A 19,719-nucleotide genomic window follows, 5' to 3' on the forward strand; every position below is an offset into this window, starting at 1 on the left:
ATTGGTTTACATTGTAAGGGTGATGTGGCACTGCAACTTTCAGGGCTTATAAAATCCAAACCGTTCGAGTTATTACAAAGTTTTAACAACTTTTTTCAGCACAGTGTCATAAGTCATCTATTAAAATTGGGGCAAAGTCTTATTTTGAAAGTGAGATTGCGGACTTCCTGTTGGATTTAGGTCAGGGGTGTCAGTGTGTGATTTGTAGGTCTTGATGAGATGAATAATTGAGTTTTGATTTGATCTCTGGAGCTAGAGAGTGCATTTTGGCACTTTAGGGGTTAATTTTTAAATTTTATCAAATTCTTCACCAGACCTGATGTGCATGCCAAATTTGGTGAGTTTTTGAGCATGAATAGGGGGTCAAATTTAGGGTTTAAGTGGCATAATAATAAAGAAAGAAACAAACACACGAAAAACAATAGGAGTCCTCGCCCTCAGGCAGAGAGCTACTGTTTAACAGTCTGCCTTTTGGGCTCGGTCCCTAATAACAATAACAAAAGATAAGTGATAGTTTAACCTCTTGTTCATAAGAGACGACATATAAAGTTACTCCACCTTCCTGATCCCAGTAAAGCTGCCACATGACCCATCGGTCCGTCTGCAGCTCCTCCACCCACACACACACACACACACTGTAACACACACACACACACACACACACACACACACTGTAACACACACACACACACACTCTGCAGCCGTAGCAGTGAGTTGATATCTGGTTCAGTTTGTGTCTCCTTTAGGATTTAGTGAAACAGGAAGTAGATGTCAGTCTCCTCCCAGAGCAAACAGTGATAAATCTGAAACAACAACAACGCTAACGTCTGTCAGAGGAAACCAGCTGAAACATGTTCATACGTCTCACAGTCAATAACATGATGAGACTTAATGAATAGCAGGGTTTGGATGTGACAGAGATCTCTGTGGACTTTGTGTTTAATTTGAGCGTAATCTTGTTTTCCAGGAAGTTCAGATTAAAGCAGCAGATTTAAGAGTCGAGGTGAGTCTGGATCCACCAGCTGGAGGAGCTAAAACTCACCAGTTCAGTTGAAATCACTTCTTAAAACTCGGCTTATCAATAACTTGTTTCTAATGCTTAGTTACAGCACATGCATGTATGTAAACGTGTGATATGTGAAGATTTGTGTATTTTATTTAGTGACAGAGTTGCTGCCCTTCAGATATGTTGTATGTGTGAGTGTTTACAGCTGCAGGACTCAGGTGTGTTTATATAATCCACAACTTTCATATTCTGACTTTAAGGAACGTCGTCGTAAGCGAAGCTTTAAACTCATATAAATGAAGAAATGTATATATTTGTTAAAAATTCAACGTTTCTTCATCATTTTAACATTGAACTAATTTGAGATACAGAAACACTTTTAATAAAATCAGATTAGAAACTGATGCAGAAATGAATCAGCTGTTTGTTTGTGTTTGTGTGGTTCATCCATCGTTTCCATGGCGTCTGGCAGCAGAGACTCTACTGTGTCAGACTGACTGCAGTCAGTGTTTGATGCTGTTTTATCACAACGTGTCTGAATGTGACAAAATACTTTTACTGCTTAATAATTTGAGATAATTTGAATATTAGGAATAAATAATCCTCATAGTCAACAGCGATTTAGAAGAAAAACAGTGTTTGTTGTTTGTTTTCATCTTAAATCTCAGTTTAACACCTGCAGGATTTATGACATCACAGCTAGTCTGGAGCCAATCAGGGTTCAGTATGAAACTGACAGTTGATGTGGAGACTTGAAGCTGCAGTGAGAATGAACTTTACACTGAAGGAGGAAACGAAGAGCTGCAACGATTAATCAATTAATCAATTAATTGATCATCAGAAAATTAATCCGCAGCTTCTTTTTCATCTTTTAAGGAAAACTTCTAAAATCTGCTGGTTTCAGCCTCACTTGATGACTCAATGTTTTTCTGTCATGTGACAGTAAAATGAACATATTTAGATTTTAGATTATTGATCAGATGACAAGACATTTTATTATTATTATTCTGATGTTTTATAAACCAAATGATTAAACGAGAGAATAATCTGCCGATTAATCAATAATGAAAATAAACAGTTGCAGCGTACTTAGTTTATATTGTAAATGACAAAGAAAAACATTAAATTATCACTTTTGATGAGCTGAAACCTGCAAATTCTTTGTTTTTGCTTTAAAAAATTACTTAAATGATTATTTATCAAAATGGTTGCAGATGAATTTTCTGTCAATTGAGCTTTAGACTGTATTTTAACTAGTTCACTGTAGTTTAACTGTAGTTTAACTGTAGTTCACTGTAGTTTAACTGTAGTTTAACTGTATTTTAACTGTAGTTCACTGTAGTTAAACTGTAGTTTAATTGTAGTTTAACTGTATTTTAACTGTAGTTTAACTGTATTTTAACTGTAGTTCACTGTAGTTAAACTGTAGTTTAATTGTATTTTAACTGTATTTTAACTGTAGATTAACTGTATTTTCACTGTAGTTTAACTGTATTTTAACTGTAGTTTAACTGTAGTTCACTGTAGTTTAACTGTATTTTAATTGTAGTTTAACTGTAGTTAAAATGTAGTTCACTGTATTTTAACTGTATTTTAACTGTATTTTAACTGTAGTTCACTGTAGTTTAACTGTATTTTAATTGTAGTTTAACTGTAGTTCACTGTAGTTTAACTGTATTTTAACTGTAGTTCACTGTAGTTTAACTGTATTTTAACTGTAGTTTAACTGTAATTTAACTGTAGTTTAACTGTATTTTAATTGTAGTTCACTGTAGTTTAACTGTATTTTAATTGTAGTTTAACTGTAGTTCACTGTAGTTTAACTGTAGTTAAACTGTAGTTTAACTGTAGTTTAACTGTAGTTCACTGTATTTTAACTGTAGTTAAACTGTAGTTTAACTGTAGTTTAACTGTATTTTAATTGTAATTTAACTGTAGTTTAACTGTAGTTTAACTGTAGTTCACTGTAGTTTAACTATATTTTAATTGTAGTTTAACTGTAGTTTAACTGTAGTTTAACACATCAATCAGCTGACAGACTTCGTCTCCCTTCAGAAAGAATAAAAGTTTATTGAGTGTAAATATTGATCGATCAGCTGATCGTTATACATGAAATAAATTGAACATCAGTGAAACAGAAAATCATTCAGATTCACGTCGCTGCAGATTTCTGATCAACACTTGAAATCTTCTAAATATATTTATTATATTTCATTGATGAATCTCTGATAGATTGTAGTCAGACGTGAGGCTGAGCTGTTCCTCCCTCGTCGTCGCCTCACAGGTTTTCACTCACAGTCCTGCCTGTTGTTGCTGTTGTCGTCATGGATATGGACACCAAAATGGAGTCTGAGTGAGTCCCAGCTGAATAAAAGATGAAGGAAAACATGGAGCTGTGGGAAAAGCAATCACACACGGCTGCACTGTACATACAGTGTTATTATCTCACACACACACACACACACACACACACACACACACACACACACACACACACACACACTCACTCACACTCACACTCACACTCTCGGCCTGCTCACCAGTCACCTCAGAGACGCTTTTGTATCGAAGCCTTTTTAATTTCAGCCTGGATGTGACATTTCACCGCCGGTGTGTTAATGATCTGTTAATGAGACGCAGGCAGCAGCGTTTATATCAACGTATTTTACATATAAACTGTCTTTTAGCAAACGTCCACCAATCTGATTATTGGATTATAAAATGTTTTCTCTTGTAAACTGGATTCAGTGAGTTGTGTGTGTGTGTGAGCTCGACGTGACGTCTTTTAGTGGATATTTATTCACATTTAGTCAAATAGTCTCTGTTAAAGTGGTGTGAATCAGCTGCTGTCTGCTGAGATACTGAAGGAAACTTCAACATGTGATGATTATTGATGCACACTGGTAGGAAGGAAGTGTAATTCACACTGTTTTTTAATCTTTAAGTGTTGTTTCTGTGATCAGATGTATAAATGCTGCGTGTCTTCAGAACATGAACACACGTTCGTCGCTGTGTGTTTCAGACTTTAATGAATGTGAGACTGATGAACTGATGACTGACCCCTCATGTGTCTGTGTTGGTTTCCAGCTGACTGTCCACTGTGAAGCAGGATGAACGGGTACGATCCTCCGGCGCTCGCCTCCGGCATCTTCGGTTCCTACGGCGCCCAAATCAAGTCAGTGTTTCATCATCTGTCGTGTTTTAAACATGTTTGAAAGTGCTGAAAACACAACTGAGCCTAAATATACACGATGAAACTGCTCCTTCACCCTTTTTATAGTGACGTTATGAAGGTATTTCAACCAGATTTTAAAGGGTTAATGGAGAAATTAACTAATAGGATGAAGAAATTTAAGGGATCATCTGCTTACTTTAAGAGGTTTTAAGTGGTAAAAACCTTTTTAAAATTGAGTAAATAACACATTTTCATTTAAATTAAAGGATGCCTCTGATGTTATTCAGTAAATTTAAGGAGGTTAAAACTATGATGATCCATTAAAACAACCTTTAATGTATTTTAATTAATTAATTTATCCATAAATCAGAACCTTCAATCTGCACTTTGATAGAAAATGTAATTTCTTTGAGATGCAAATGAAAGAGTTCACTGTAATGTTTAAGAGCTTTTACCCTGAAAAACCACCTTAAACTCTCCAGATCATCAATTAAAACCCATTAAAAAAGATTCCAAACATTAATGTGTTTGTTAATTTAGCTGATTAATATTTAAACATCCCATAATATGTCAGTAAACCAGAATCCTTTAATAACCAGATCATGAATGGATTCGTCAGATATTTTAAATAATGTGGAAAATAAGTTCAAGTCCTTTAAAATCTACTTGAATGTGTTATTTCAGTGTTTTTAAAGGTTTGTTTTACGTATTAATGAACTAATTAAAGGATCTTTAATTACAGCTCAGTTCAGATTCAGGTGTTTTTGTGTTTTCGGGGTAATTTAAACATTAATTTGAGTCTTTTTTTTTTAAGCTCAGTTTCTTTCTAAGAAAACATTTAACAGCATTTTAATAATAATAAATAACTGCAGACGTCTGTAACGAAACATAAAACACTGAACTCTCTGCTACTAATCGATCCGCTCGTTTAATCGCTCGTTGCTAATTTCACACGTCAGGCTGCAGACGGACGAGTCAGTGAACCAGAACCGGATCCACAAAACCTGCCAGAGACCAGAACCGCCTCAAACATGGTCCGTTCACGTTTGATTGATCAACCTGCCAGCGTCCATCAGTCTTTAAACTCAATGATTATATTATTAACCTGGACCCTCCGTTATATGATATAAGTTCAGTCATCATGTCAATAAGACAGTTGGTCCAGTTTTAATCAACAGACTGTTCATGGATCAAACAAGACATTTGTATTGGTTTTGTTATTAAAGATAAAAACCAGATCATTACATAACTGATCAGTTACACAAACACATAGAGAACAAACAGACGTGTAGAAAATATATAACAAGCAAAATGACATGAAGAAATAATAATATTCATAATAAATGAAAGAGAGCAACGAGTCGTATCGTTTATGATGAAGCCGTTAATGCAGCTAATTGGACTTCCTGTTTGTTTCCTCTCCAGAATAAGATGATCAGCTGCACATCAAGGCGTCCCAGATGGACGTCGGGGGTGGGGGTGGGTGTAGGGGGGGGGGGGGGGGGGGGTGTCACATGATCTCCTCTGATGTGTGAAGTTACTTTAAACAGTCATGAGCAGCTTCCATGAATGTGTGTGTTTTCTGTATTTACCGTCGTCCTGCTGTCGTCCGTCTCTCAGCTCTCGTTGGTTATTCATGAGCCGAGTGTGAACATGTGGGGAAATATCTGGTTTCACAAGCTGACTGAGGTCAGAGACACTCGAGCAGACGGGCCGGCGTCCCGCTCTGACAGGAAGTCTTCGTATGTTTACAGACGGACAGAGACGCTGCTCTGACGTCCAGACAATAAAAGACCCGTCATGGCTCTGAGTCCCATTAGAATCAAATCTTTTAACCATAAAATCATAATTTTAGTCATTTTTAAGCAAAAATAACAAACATTTCACTGAAGAAAAATATATAATAACAATAATAAAGCTGATCAGAAACAGATCATTTGATTGTTAATCAGTCTTATGTGCATATTTGCAATACACAGTAATATAAGGAAGTGATAATACAGGAAATAGGAGACATGAGAGAGCAGAAGAAGAGTTCAAATAACTGAAGAGATGAAAAAATAAAAAGGACGTCAGGATCATATTTCTGTCTGAATAAACACGACTCTGATTATGTTTTTTATTTTAATTTTTCCTGCTAACACGAGCTCAGATCTGCTGAAATGATCAGTTTATGTTTGTTTGTTTGTTTGTTTGTGTCTCAGTGGCGTCGACTCTCCTGAACCTCCCAAACATAAAGCCAAGTCCGGTGCCAAAGCTCTGTACGGTGAGTCCACCTGCGTCCTCTCTGTAGCACCACGTCTGATTCACGTCTTCATGCTGCCAAATGTTTGAATGATCAGTATTAATATCATGTTGGTTTGCAGCTGAGAGGAACTCTGACTCCTGATTGGCTGCGGTGTGTTTTGTTGTAGCTGTTTGTCTTCCTGTGTGAGATGTTGGTGACGGTTTGTGAATGTCTCATTAATCCTCCTTCACAGCATCAGAGGAAATCTATTTCCTTCCTTCTTCTGCCAAACAGAAAAAGAAAAGTCAAAGTGAGCCGAGTGTGTGTTTGTGTTTGTTTGTGTTTGTGTGTGTTTGTGTGTGTTTGTGTGTGTGTGTGTGTTTGTGTGTGTTTGTGTGTGTTTGTGTGTGTGTTTGTGTGTGTTTGTGTGTGTGTGTGTGTGTGTTCATACATGAAATTATTAACTAAACTGTTGTAAATGTTTTGCTTCAGTAGTTTAGAGTCGAGGTTTTTTTAACATCAGCAGCGACGTGAAGAAACGACACGAAACTACAAATAATTCAGATCAGACGCATCAAACATGACGTCACACAGCTAATCAATAATCAAGTGATGATCAGCTGATGGTCCTTTACTGTTCCGACATCGTTGTTCATGATGATGATGATAATAATAATAATAATAATAATAATAATAATAATAATAAGCTTTGTTTATAGAGCACCTTTCATGACATAAAATGTGCTTTACAAAAGAAATATAAAACATAGATACAGATATATACACACGTATATCTATTTATATATATATATATATATATACACACGTATATCTATATCTATCTATATATATATCTATATATATCTATATATATATATATATATATATATATATATCTCTATATATATATATATATATATATACATCCGCAGGCTCTGCTGTGTGTGTGTTTGTTTTCTGTCTGGATAAACACACAAAAATTAATGATAGAAAATATGAACAATAAAATAACAAATAAAAATGTAATAAGATATTTTATAAATATCAATAAGTTACAAAAAATATTAGCATCATATTGAGTTAACAGTCCAACAGTGGTCAAACCTGTGTGTGTGTGTGTGTGTGTGTGTGTGTGTGTGCGCGTGTGTGTGCGTGTGTGCGTGTGTGCGTGCGTGTGCGTGCGTGCGTGCGTGCGTGCATGCGTGTGCGTGTGTGCGTGCGTGTGTGTGTGTGTGCGCTGCATGAACTGTCTGAGTTTTTCTCGTCATGTCGTTTTTATTTTTTTCTTCTCACAGTTTGTGACGTGAGCAGCTTTCTTTCAGGATATTTGTGGTTTCAGCAGAGATGAAAAACATTTTTTAAACAATGTAAAATGTAAAGTTCAAATCTTTCAGACTGAAGCAGATCACACCTGATTTTTACATTGAAACTGAAACTTACTGCTTCAAATCAAACAGTAAACTGAATAAATACGATATGAAAAATCCAAAGTGTGATTAAAACGTTTTATAGTTTAGAATAATAATAAATCTTTGGCTGTGAGGACAGATAGTGAAAACGTTCATATGGATTCTGTAACAGTGTAAATATTCACACATTAAACACATCAATCAATCACTTTGATCACTTAGATGTTTCCGCGGACAAATGGAGTCACAGCTTCTTTTCACAAACTCTCAGTAAGTTTAAGAAACACTGAAACCTTTTTTTTTAATCCCTGAAGATGCACAAAAACTCCCACAATCCTCCAAAACCCCAGAAACCCTGCTGTGTCGTTCAAAGTCCAACTGAAATCCAAACTCTTATATTTACATCAGACTCTCTCTGTGATCATTTTAAAGCTGCTAATAAACTGATTTAATAAACGATGTCATGATGTTAGAATAATGATTTTTATCTGCAGCAGCTGCAGGTTAACAGGAAGTATTTCTGATCACATGATTCTGACAACAGAAACAGAAAAATATGTTCAGACTGAACTCAGTAATCACAAACATGAAAAACTAGTTTTGCTGAACGTGTTCAGAAAAAGTCAGAAACAATTTAAGACAACTGCAACTATAACTGCAGGCATCGTACGGTGGCCCAGAGGTGCAAAACACAACAACAAAACCCAAAATACAGCATTTCTCAAAACGGGAAAACATAAAAACAAAACGGGAAACAGTGTTGTGAATAACTTTCAGTTGGACTTTAAGAACATTTCTTGAATCTACGACCTGTTGTTGTGTGATAATAATAAATAAATAAATAATATTTTGCTGTTACAGAAAATCTCTAAATGTAGGAAACAAACTGCTGAGTCAGACTCTTCTGGCCGGTCGAATCCTTCTGTGTGTTTTTGTTGTGTGTTTTTAAATGTCTGAAACGTTTCCCCTCTAACATATAAAATCTACCTGATCAGTCCGTCGGTCCCTCCAGGAGGTTATGATGATGATGATGATGATGATGATGATGATTATCAGTAAGTTCCTGAAACAAAAAAACGTCTCCAAGTTCATCAGTTTTCCAGAATTTCCAGAATAAAATTGAGTCATTTTGGGCCCCAATAATTCAAACAAACATAACGTCCTGGTGGGACTCTAATCTGTCTTTTAAAACAGTATAAATAAAGTGTCCAGATGGCGTCAAAAGATCAATGATGAGGAGTTTGTTTTTTAAATTGTTCTGCTCTCCCTCAGAACAAAGAAAACATTACACCAAAACCAGCATCAACAGCCTGACGGACACGTCGCAGTACCATGTGGAGGTGAGACAAGTCGTTACACATGAAGTAAATGTTGTTATAACGACTTTAAACATCGTCAAATCATTATTGATTAATTACTTGTATTAGTTTGATACTTATGGTAAATTACCTGGTTTCTTCTGAGAGAATAAAGCACTAAAATAACTACATATTTTTATGTGTGACCCCGTGTTGTCATCAGCATCTGACCACGTTCGTGTTGGACCGTAAGGACGGGATGATCACGGTGGACGACGGGATCCGCCGTCTCCGTCTGCTGGACGCTAAAGGGAAGGTGTGGACTCAGGAGATGCTGCTGCAGGTGGAGGAGAAGACCATCAGCCTCATCGACCAGGAGACGAAGGTGAGACTCGTCTCCGTGTGGACGCGCGTTCGCGTCGTCGTCACCGGCGGGACGAGACTAACGAAGGTTTTCCCCGTCGTGTGTTTTTCAGAACGAGTTGGAGAACTTCCCGGTCGGGACGATCCAGCACTGCCAGGCGGTGATGAACGCCTGCACCTACGACTCCATCCTGGCTCTGGTGTGTAAAGAGTCGGGTCAGATCAAAGCCGACCTCCACCTGTTCCAGTGTGACGACATCAAGGTAAACGCTCTGTGATTGGTTCCTCTGCTCAGAGCCAGCGGAGGCTTCAAATACGGTAACATATGTAAGACTGAGCCAAAAATGTCCAAGTTCTCTGATTCTTCTTCTTAAATGTGAATATTTCTGATTAATTGAGAAAAGAATTGTTAATTGCAGCCATATTTGAAAGTTATTTTCAGTTAAAGATTAAGAAGAATGATGTAATTTAGATGCAATGTAAATAATAAAGGACCCAGAATAGAGCCCTGTGGAACACCTTTACTGATAAAATGAACATAAAGGAACATTTACGTCCCAGATGATAAAGATAAGTTATAAGATATTTAATGTCTGACGTGTTTTCTCCTCTTGGGGTCTGAATAATGAGTCTGTCGACTTCCCTTCAGGCGAATCTGATCCAAGCAGACATTGAAAGTGCCATGATCGATGCCAAAGGAGGGAAAGTGAAGAAGAGGCCGGAGGCGCTCAAGTAAGAGCCAATCAGAAACCGGTCTGAGTTCTTATTAAACAGCGGATTGGCTGATAACCTGTCCGTCTGTCTACAGGATGATCCTGAAGAGCGACGGCGCCATCCCCCCGCCCCCTGCCGCTCCCGCCCCCGAGCCCCCTGCAACGACGACCAATCAGGTGGACGTGAAGAGCCGAGTGGCCGCCTGGTCGGCCTGGACCAATGAGCAGCAAGACTGTGAGTGATGTCACTTCACAGGAGGGATATAAACTCAGTGAGCACTTTATTAGGAACTCCTGTGATATCTAATCCATCCAATACTCATTATTATTGAGGTGGTAGTGGTTGCTGGTGGACTCCTCCCCACTAACATACATGAGGAGAGTTCATATATGTTAATGGGATGTTCCTAATAAAGTGCTCGTCAGTGTATATGTGAGTTTTCAGTTAAAAGACAAAGCAAAATAGAAGTTTTGATGCAAAGTTTGGATCCTGGAAACAGTAAAATACTGTGATGTTAAGAAACCAACACGGATTGATGTTAAATGAAATGATCTTTATTTGAATCTCCATCAGCTTCCATATAACGCTCGCTAGTCTTCCTGCGTCAACGCAACAACAACACAAACAGCAACTTAAAATTGATCAATAAAACAAGAAAAAGCAAAACAAGCCAAATATGAAGGTCAGACAATAAGTGAAATAACTCCACATATGAAAAGATACAAAAACCTGTTCACACTAAACCAGCTGAACCAGTAAACACATCCTCTTCTTTCTGTTTCGGTCGTCCGTCCAGACTGAAACGGAGTTTTTTCCAAAACGTCCACCAGAGTGTTTAAATGTGAAAACGCCGGCTTGGTGTGGCAGTGCGTGCAGGAGAAACGGAGGAAGAAGAAGAAGAAACACGACGAGAACAACAACTCAGAAATGCTCCTTTTTAGTATTCAGGTTTAATGTCGACAAAGTCTGTGTCAAACAAGTATTTCTCACCTTTGTGATGAACGTCAGTCTGTTCGTGACTCGTACAACATCTCTGAACTCACACTTTTGTTCGTACTTGTGTATAAATTTTCTTAATAACGAACCTGTTCATACGAGGACGTCTTGCATGAATAAAGGATCCAAATCCTTCTTTCTTGTAAGAACCTGGTGCCTACATTACCCATAATGCAGTTGGAGATTGTAGTGTGTTATTTTAGTAGCGGCTAATGTAGCTACAGAGGTCTGCTAGCCTCACTTCTTTCTGTTTGTTTTCTTCTTCTACCTTTTTTGAAACACGCTGACTCTTTTTAACAACGTCGTTTTTGTGTCCTCAGACGAGAAGCAGAGACAGTTGTTGTTGGACGAGGACGGACCGGTGGAGATGACGGCGGCCCGAGTGGACAGAGACGTGGTGAGACGCTTCATGTCGGCTGATCTAAGAGCAGCTGCTGCAGGTCACCGCGGGTCACAGGACGACACATAAAGGATTAAAGCCGACTGAAGAATGTAGTTTTGTTTGGATGTAATCAGAGTTCAGAAGCTTTGAGGGGAAATCTGGTTACATAAAGTCAGATATGGGAGCGTTGCTGCTGCGCTCTGCCCTGTTTAGTTTAGGTTTAATCATTAATCATCAGAGTAGAATAAATGTCAAACCTGAAGGTGAAACATTAAAAGATGACGGACACAAACGTTTTGTTTTGGCAGCAAATCCTGAACCACATCCTGGACGACATCGAGTTCTTCGTCACCAAACTGCAGAAAGCTGCCGAGGCCTTCAACGAGCTCTCCAAAAGGAAGAAGACCAAGAAAGGCAAAAAGAAAGGTCCAGGAGGTGAGGAGGCCTCGGTGGCGTCTCTGGGCTTAAATGTTCTTATTTTGTTGTTGTTGTTTTTGGATCAAGAGAACATGAATAAAAACAGAAGATGAGCAGTCAGGTTAAAGCAACCAGAGAGTCACATTTTAAAGGTATGAATGGAGGATCTGATACTGAGAGTCAGTCACTGGATGTTAACTGGGAGCTGTGATGAAGAGCAGTGATCCAGTCAGAGCTTTAAAAACAAATAAAAAAGAATCCAAACATTCTCAGGCTAAAAGTAGCTGCTAGCTGACAGAGTTAGAAGAAACTAAAAATAATATCTGTGTCCGTCTTTACTTCAGGACCCTCCGTTTTTAGTCTGAGACTGATTCACTAAGTATTTTAGAGCTGAAAGAAGCTCCTGCAGGTGATGAACATCCAGCTGCAGGACTTCAGAAACATTCAACAATAGTGAACTTAGTAAAGAATATTTTGATGGAAGGATTCAATCAGTGAACTTAAACAGCAGTCTGTCAGAATTATACATTAAACCAAAATACACTCGCTAAATAATCTCCAGCATGAACACATTTCATGGGATTAACTGGTGAAATAGTTTCTGTTTCATTCAGCTTGTACAGCTGAAAGACTGAATAAATATCTAATTGTGATTATTTTGACTGTCGGATTGTGATATTAGAGGGAATAATTAATTTCTGCATCATTATTCTCATCTTCACTGAAACATGAAAATGATTATGGTGAGATTATTGTGAGATTATTGTGAGATTATTGTGAGGATTTGTACCAAACACAGTCTTCAGTCTGTAGAATATGATGTGTAGGCCGAGACACGTTTCACCTTTTAACAAACATTGCGTAACAGTTTAGTGCTGATCAGGACGACTGGCGGTGAGATGAGACACTTTACAACCAATTATTATAAGTTTGCAAGAGTTTTAAGATGGAAGAAGCTTCTGAAGATGAGTTTAAATATGAGTTTATATTCAGTGTTAAAGTGTTTATTGGTGTGTTTGAAACGTCTGCAGGACTAAAGTCAAAGATTAGAACCTGTTTTATCCTGATTCGGACTCGTTACAGCCTCCTGAAATACAAGCTGCACATTTATGACGTTAACTCTCTAACTCTGACTCTTCATTGAGAACTGATGGATCTTTTAACCACAACTCTCCTTTTTCATGTTTCTCTTTAAAATAAATAAATAAATAAATAAAAAAATAAAACTTGTTTTCATGCCTCAACCTGAAACCAGTCACTGTGTGTCATGTGTCCACCAGAGGGCGTCCTGACTCTGCGGTCCAAACCTCCCGGTGAGGACGAGTTCGTCGACTGTCTGCAGAAGTTCAAACACGCCTTCAATCAGCTGGTGAGATCATCTCTGATCCTCTGATGGCACGAGTAAAGACGTGATTTTACTGTCCAGATGTTTGACTCTGTCTGTGTGTCTGTCTGTGTGTCTGCAGGGGAAACTGAAGGATCACATCCAGAACCCCAGCGCCGTGGATCTGATTCACTTCCTCTTTAATCCGCTCAGGATGGTCAGTCACACATCTACTTGTTTATCCAGACGTTTTCTCTTTCTGTCTCTGCTCTACGTCTGTTTTTCCTTTTTTGTGGCACAGTTGAGCTTCCGTAGAAAAACACACTGAGTGACGTGAAGAAATCCTACATTTAAAGTTTAATATTTCATCAAAACAAATGTTTTTATGAAGGTAAAGAAGGAAAAAACACTTTTCCTCCTTCAGATGGACGTTTATCTGCAGTCTGTTCACCTGTCATCTCACCTGTCTCACCTGTCATCTCACCTGTCTCACCTGTCATCTCACCTGTCTCACCTGTCCTCTCACCTGTCTCATCTGTCCTCTCACCTGTCCTCTCACCTGTCTCATCTGTCCTCTCACCTGTTCTCTTCACCTGTCCTCTCACCTGTCCTCTCATCTGTCCTCTCACCTGTCTCACCTGTCTCATCTGTCCTCTCACCTGTCCTCTCACCTGTCTCACCTGTCCTCTCATCTGTCCTCTCATCCGTCTCACCTGTCCTCTCACCTGTCTCCTCACCTGTCTCACCTGTCTCCTCACCTGTCCTCTCACCTGTCTCACCTGTCCTCTCACCTGTCCTCTCACCTGTCCTCTCACCTGTCTCACCTGTCCTCTCACCTGTCTCCTCACCTGTCTCACCTGTCCTCTCACCTGTCTCACCTGTCCTCTCACCTGTCTCCTCACCTGTCTCACCTGTCCTCTCACCTGTCTCACCTGTCTCACCTGTCCCCTCACCTGTCTCACCCGTCCTGCAGGTGGTCCAGGCGGGCAGTGTGGATCTGGCCCGCAGCGTCGTGGTTCCTCTGCTGACCAGAGAGGCCATCGACTTCCTTCACGCCTCGGGAACAGCGGAGGAGAGACACCTGTGGGTGACGCTGGGAGACGGTTGGACCAAATGCAGGTGAGGTCATGACGCGTCCGACAGCTGTTCACAAGTAACGTCAACGTGATTGAGGAAGGAAACACGTCAGATGCTGATACTGATCTGCTGCTTCACACTTTTCTATCTTGTCTTGTTGGATTTATGAATATAATAATAATCTATTGATCCAACATTCAGTTCAGTGTTTTCCCGTCAAGAAATATGTTCGTTAAAACAAACATGACTCAGTTTGTTATTTCCAACGTCAAAAATAAAACAGTATAACAGTTAGTTGGTGTTCTTCACCGCCACCAGTACCTCAAACTCTCCTCCCATTAACACTTTAAATGGTTTCCACATCACTCTCGCTGAGTCATACAAACACTTCAGGCTTCATATTCAACATTTGACTCAAAAATGAAACCTTAAACTCGGCTTCATGTATAGAATTAAAGGTTTTCTGTCTTTTTCAAACTGTTGTGCAGTCGACCTTCATGTCTGACTCGATGATGGAGATATTCTGTGTTTATCACAATGCTTCACACTTTATCACTAAAGACAACTATAGTACTCATCATTGTTCTCTGTATCACTGGGTAAGAAATATTCATCTCATGATATTTATCTATAAAGCTTCATCTCTTCTCTCACAATAACTACTGAACCTCACATATTCCTCTCTGAAGCTTTATTATCTGATGTTTTCATGTTTTTATTTTTGTGTTCTTGTCTTATGAATGTTTCTTGTTCTCAGCTCCGTCTTGATAAGAGAGATCTTAATCTCAACGAGACTTCCTGAATAGATAAAGATGAAATAATGTGTCTGCAGGTTGGAGTGGCCGAAGGATCATTACTTCCCTCCCTGTCTGCTGAGGTTTCGGGACGGCTGGGAGCCTCCGGCGTTGCCGTCGGTGACCCCGTCTCAAGACCAGGAGCTGAGTCAGCTGGCCGAGAGCCTCGCCAACGCCGACGTCCAGAGACAAGAGGAGCTGAGGTTCCGACTGGCTCAGGAGGTGAGACATCAGAGACCGCGTTTACATCGCGTTACACCCGACAACGTCACGTCCTGAATCACGGCTTTACTTCCTGTCTCTCTGCAGCAGTCGACGGTGCAGAAGTTCCCTCCTGCAGACGGGTACGCCTTCAGCTCCGCCTACAAACGCATGCAGGTTCTGGACCAGGACTCGGCCATGGCCGCCTTCAAACAGGCCATCAGCCGCCATGTGGACCGGTAACTCTGAGGTCACAGGACGCCCTGGAGAACTGCTCCCACTTCACTGTTTCTAACTGCGATACTCTCTCCTGATCATCTCTTCAATATTTCCACTGATTCTTGTTTTTATAAAAAATCTTTCAAGCTGAATTTTCTCTCTGAATCACATCTTTTTAAATGTAATATCTGTCAGTAATCTGGTGTGAAGTTGGGACACTTCTCCTCGGCTGCAACATTCCTCACGTCCACTAGCAGTCAGTGTTTCAGTAGTTAAAGTCGTTAAATTAATAATTACAAGTCATCACGTTTACCCACCAAATTCAAAATGAAGTATTTGTGTGTTGAAATGTATAAATTGTGTTGAGTATTTGTTTCTTAGTTCAGTTTACTGTGTGTCTGCCTAAAGTTAATTGGTCGTAGTCGTACTGAAGCTATTAATAAACATATACGGTGGATCAATTAATAAATACTTAATGTAAACATACATAATAACAAATTAGTAAACTGTGGTGTTGAGTTCTGGAAAAAGTAATTTTTGCCCTAAAATAATCCAGAAATTAATGAATTAATGCTCTCAGATGAATATGTTATTAGTCGTGTAAAAAATGCCAAAATTTCACAGATGACATTTTCTTAAATGTGATGATTTGTTGCTTTTTAAAATGTAATATCTGATGATAAACTGAATATTTTTGTGGTTTTGGACTTTTGGTTGAATAAAATAATACATTTAAATATGTTAATTTATGTTTCAAGAAATTCTGATGGGCATTTTACACTTTTTTGTGACATTTTATAGACAAAATAATTAGTTTGGGAAAATAATTGGCAGATGAATCGATAATGAAAATAACCGTTAGCTCAAATTAATACGTTTGTGCTTTTGAATTCATAATAATAACAATTTTTTAATTCTATATTCTGTTTTGTTTTTTGACACTCTCTGGACTCTGTATGTTTCTGTGAACATTGTCATCGGTTGAAACTAATGATGTGATTGGCTGATATGTTTCAGAAGTTTTGACGTTGACGACAGAGGCCAACCGAAACTGTTTGCCAAATCCAAATATGACTTTGTGGCGAGAAACAACACGGAGCTGTCGGTCCTCAAAGACGAGGTCGTCGAGGTAAACGAGCTTTTTTATTGAAATTCTGAACTAATCGATCATTTATTTTATACATTGGTTTAAAATGTACAGACTTAAAAGGTCATTTACGTTATGTAGTGTTAAATTGCACTCATTTATTCATGTTCATGTTTCAATGATGTTAAAAATAATGCTAAAAACGGTTAATAAATGGTTTATAACAGACTATACTGTAGTTAGAAGCAGATGTAGATGTTCTCTTGACTGAAACGTTGGTCTGTCAGGTTCTCGATGACAGGAAGCAGTGGTGGAAGGTTCGTAACGGCGGCGGGATGTTCGGCTACGTGCCAAACAACATCCTGGAGATCACCAAAGCTGTGGACATGACGGGCCGAGGAGAGCCCATCTACAGCCACACCATCCAGGTACACACACACACACACACACACACACACCTGCTCACACCGGGACACCTGCTCCTTGTTTCATGTCACGTTTAAACCACCGTCTCATCTCCAGTCATGTGTTTTTATTTTTTGACGTTTTGAAGCTTATGATGCCAAAGAAGGAGTTTGAGTTGTTTAAGGTAGGACGAGGGATGTGCGTGTGTGTTTCACGACTTCCTGTTTGCTTTGCAGTTCTTGCTCTTAAAGGAACAGTCTCACAGTTTATCAGTCAGATGAGAATGAGGATTAGTTCCAACCTCCTAAAATTGACCAAATAACAAAGCAAGTCTTGAATTTGCTCCCTAAAATGAGACTATTATGGGGAAATTATGCAATAATCCTAAATACTGAAACCTACTTCAACAGTAGCACAAGCCAAGAAGAGTATTTGTTCCTCATATATAGACGAGATTAGTTACAGAATAAAAAATCTAAAATATACATAACGATAAATACAAAAAAATGTTCCCATTTATATGTAATAAATACAAAAATGTTCCCATTAATGTGTGCACCATTATCTGGAAAATGCAAGGTGTAAACATGGCTGTAGTTTGTTGCTGGCTGGCACAGATTAAAGTGGTTTGTGCATCTGTTATACAGCAATATTTACCCAGAGTTTGCTAACATTAGCCACCATGAGCTAATGAGCGTTTTTAAGATGCAGACTCAGGTTTTGTACTCCTTAAAAGTTCAACATTAGTTCATTGTTAACAACATAAAACATGTAAATCAAATGTTTTTCTCTTTTGATGGAGCTAAGCTAACAGTTTTCCCCTGCTTCCGGTCTTTATGCTAAGCTAGGCTAAGCTAGGCTAACCATGTCCTAAATCTTGTCTAATGATTTTGGTAAATGTCAGACTGCTCCTTTAAGTGTTTTTTTTAGGATATGATCTTTATGTTTAGTTAAGTAATAGAAGCTCATTACAGAAGTAGACATTATTTATCTGTATCTGTAGTTTGTAGAGAGTTTGAAGTGAATAAAACATCATGTTTCACTGTTTCTTCATCACCATGTTTATGTTTTATGTTTGTTTCATTTCACGTTTCCAGCAATTACTGGGAGAGTTGAACGAGGTAAACAACAAACCGACAGACAGACAGACAACACGTCTTTAAGGAACTTCATAGATTTCAGGTTTAGAAGTTTAAGTGAAGTCTGAGAGTAACTGGACAGAAACACAGTCAGGATTTTAAAGGGTTAGTTCACCCAAATGACAAAAATATGCTTTTTTTCCTTCATACTACTGATGGCATGAAGTTATTTTCAGTTTTAAGAGCTCAGAATCTGAACTATCCCTTTAAGGATAATCACCTTGATTAATATGTTTGTGATTAAGTGTTGCTGATTGTAAATCCAGTATTTGGAGGAAGTGTCTTCTGTCTTCTTCCTTCAGACTTCACTGTAGATCAGCAGGAAGTGTAAACATGTAAAATCTGTATTTGTCCTCTGAAGAACCGTCCTCTGTCCTCTGTCAGAAGCAGACCACCAGGACGGACTTCATCCCCAGTAAACCCGCAGCGACCCCGATGCCTCCGGCCCCCATGCCCCCACCTCCGGCCCCCGCCAGGCTCCCCACGCCGCCGCTGCCGCCGCCGGCCGCCGAGCCCGCCAGGCCGGTCACCAGCAGCGGCTCGGTGAGCCGCCAGAACAGCACGACGTCCAGCGACAACGGCAGCGTCGCCATGAGAGACCACAACAACCAAAGACCCGCCCCCGTCAACCGTGAGTCAAAACCAGGACACAAAGAACGATCCTCACAGCGTCGTGAAGCACGGCGGTGTTTCAGTCTCGCTACGTTTTTTATGTCTCCACGCCGGCGACCGCCGTGGCCAGAGGCGTTATGTTTTCAGGTTGTCTGTCCGTCCCATCATGAACGTGATATCTCTGGAACGCCTTGAGGGAATTTCTTCAAAGTTGTTCAAAGAGTCCAAGTGTTGGGTTTCACACAAATGTCTGAAGTGAGGACATTAATATCCAAAAGATCAAAGGTCAACTTTACTGTGACATAACGTTCTGAGGAGCCGAATGAATCCAGACAGACATGGATGTAAATGTTACCTGTTGGCGATTTTATTTTATTTTACCTGATTTATTGTGTAAAGCGTCTTTGAGTATTTAGACGTTCACAATATTTAGAGGAAAAAAAAACTTTCAAGAATGAAAAGTTGTAAAGTTGAAAATGATGTCATGACATTTTGAGAACAATGTTGTAAAATTTTAGTCATAATATTTTTCAATAATATTCAGAGAATGAATATTGATGAAATGATAACTTTGCTTACAGGATTTTAGTGCAGCAGCCTACATTATGAAATAAAAGCACTCTGAGAATACGGTCGCAATATTACGAGAAAGTTGTTGAGAACAAATTTGTGGCATTTTGAGAATAGTTGTAATATTCAAATAGAAAACAAAATGTCAAGATTAAAGAGTTGTAATATTTGCAGAATTAAATATTTCAGAAATAAAAGTCATAATATTGGAGAATAGTGGATATATTTTTTTTAAAAAATGATGTCATTCTAGTTTGAGAACAAGTAAAATTTCAAATTCTTAATATTTTTCAAAAAATATTCA

The 19,719-nt window shown here is 38.9% G+C and overlaps 1 protein-coding gene across 9 annotated transcripts in view; it reads left to right on the plus strand.

Annotated features, from left to right (window-relative positions):
* The window catches only part of eps8a (epidermal growth factor receptor pathway substrate 8a), a 49,604-nt gene that overhangs the window by 14,292 nt on the left and 15,593 nt on the right, over positions 1–19,719 (plus strand). For 3 of the 9 annotated variants that reach the window (XR_006093846.1, XM_042403066.1, XM_042403067.1), the window contains exons 2-19: positions 4,094–4,181; positions 6,386–6,447; positions 9,090–9,157; positions 9,339–9,500; positions 9,592–9,741; positions 10,128–10,210; positions 10,287–10,426; positions 11,509–11,585; positions 11,879–12,005; positions 13,268–13,356; positions 13,454–13,528; positions 14,285–14,430; positions 15,221–15,404; positions 15,492–15,622; positions 16,620–16,731; positions 16,977–17,117; positions 18,192–18,215; positions 18,618–18,864. Coding sequence is in view for 8 of the 9 variants with exons in the window: in XM_042403066.1 (XP_042259000.1) it covers positions 4,117–4,181; positions 6,386–6,447; positions 9,090–9,157; positions 9,339–9,500; positions 9,592–9,741; positions 10,128–10,210; positions 10,287–10,426; positions 11,509–11,585; positions 11,879–12,005; positions 13,268–13,356; positions 13,454–13,528; positions 14,285–14,430; positions 15,221–15,404; positions 15,492–15,622; positions 16,620–16,731; positions 16,977–17,117; positions 18,192–18,215; positions 18,618–18,864 (2,083 nt within the window). In the remaining variant the exon portion in view is untranslated. Of the gene's footprint in view, positions 1–967; positions 1,004–4,093; positions 4,182–6,385; positions 6,448–9,089; positions 9,158–9,338; positions 9,501–9,591; positions 9,742–10,127; positions 10,211–10,286; positions 10,427–11,508; positions 11,586–11,878; positions 12,006–13,267; positions 13,357–13,453; positions 13,529–14,284; positions 14,431–15,220; positions 15,405–15,491; positions 15,623–16,619; positions 16,732–16,976; positions 17,118–18,191; positions 18,216–18,617; positions 18,865–19,719 lie in introns of all 9 variants that reach the window. The other 6 variants (XM_042403068.1, XM_042403069.1, XM_042403072.1 and 3 more) reach the window with 6 other exon arrangements.

Source organism: Thunnus maccoyii, chromosome 23 (genome assembly GCF_910596095.1).
Source record: "Thunnus maccoyii chromosome 23, fThuMac1.1, whole genome shotgun sequence".
NCBI classification, from domain to species: domain Eukaryota; kingdom Metazoa; phylum Chordata; class Actinopteri; order Scombriformes; family Scombridae; genus Thunnus; species Thunnus maccoyii.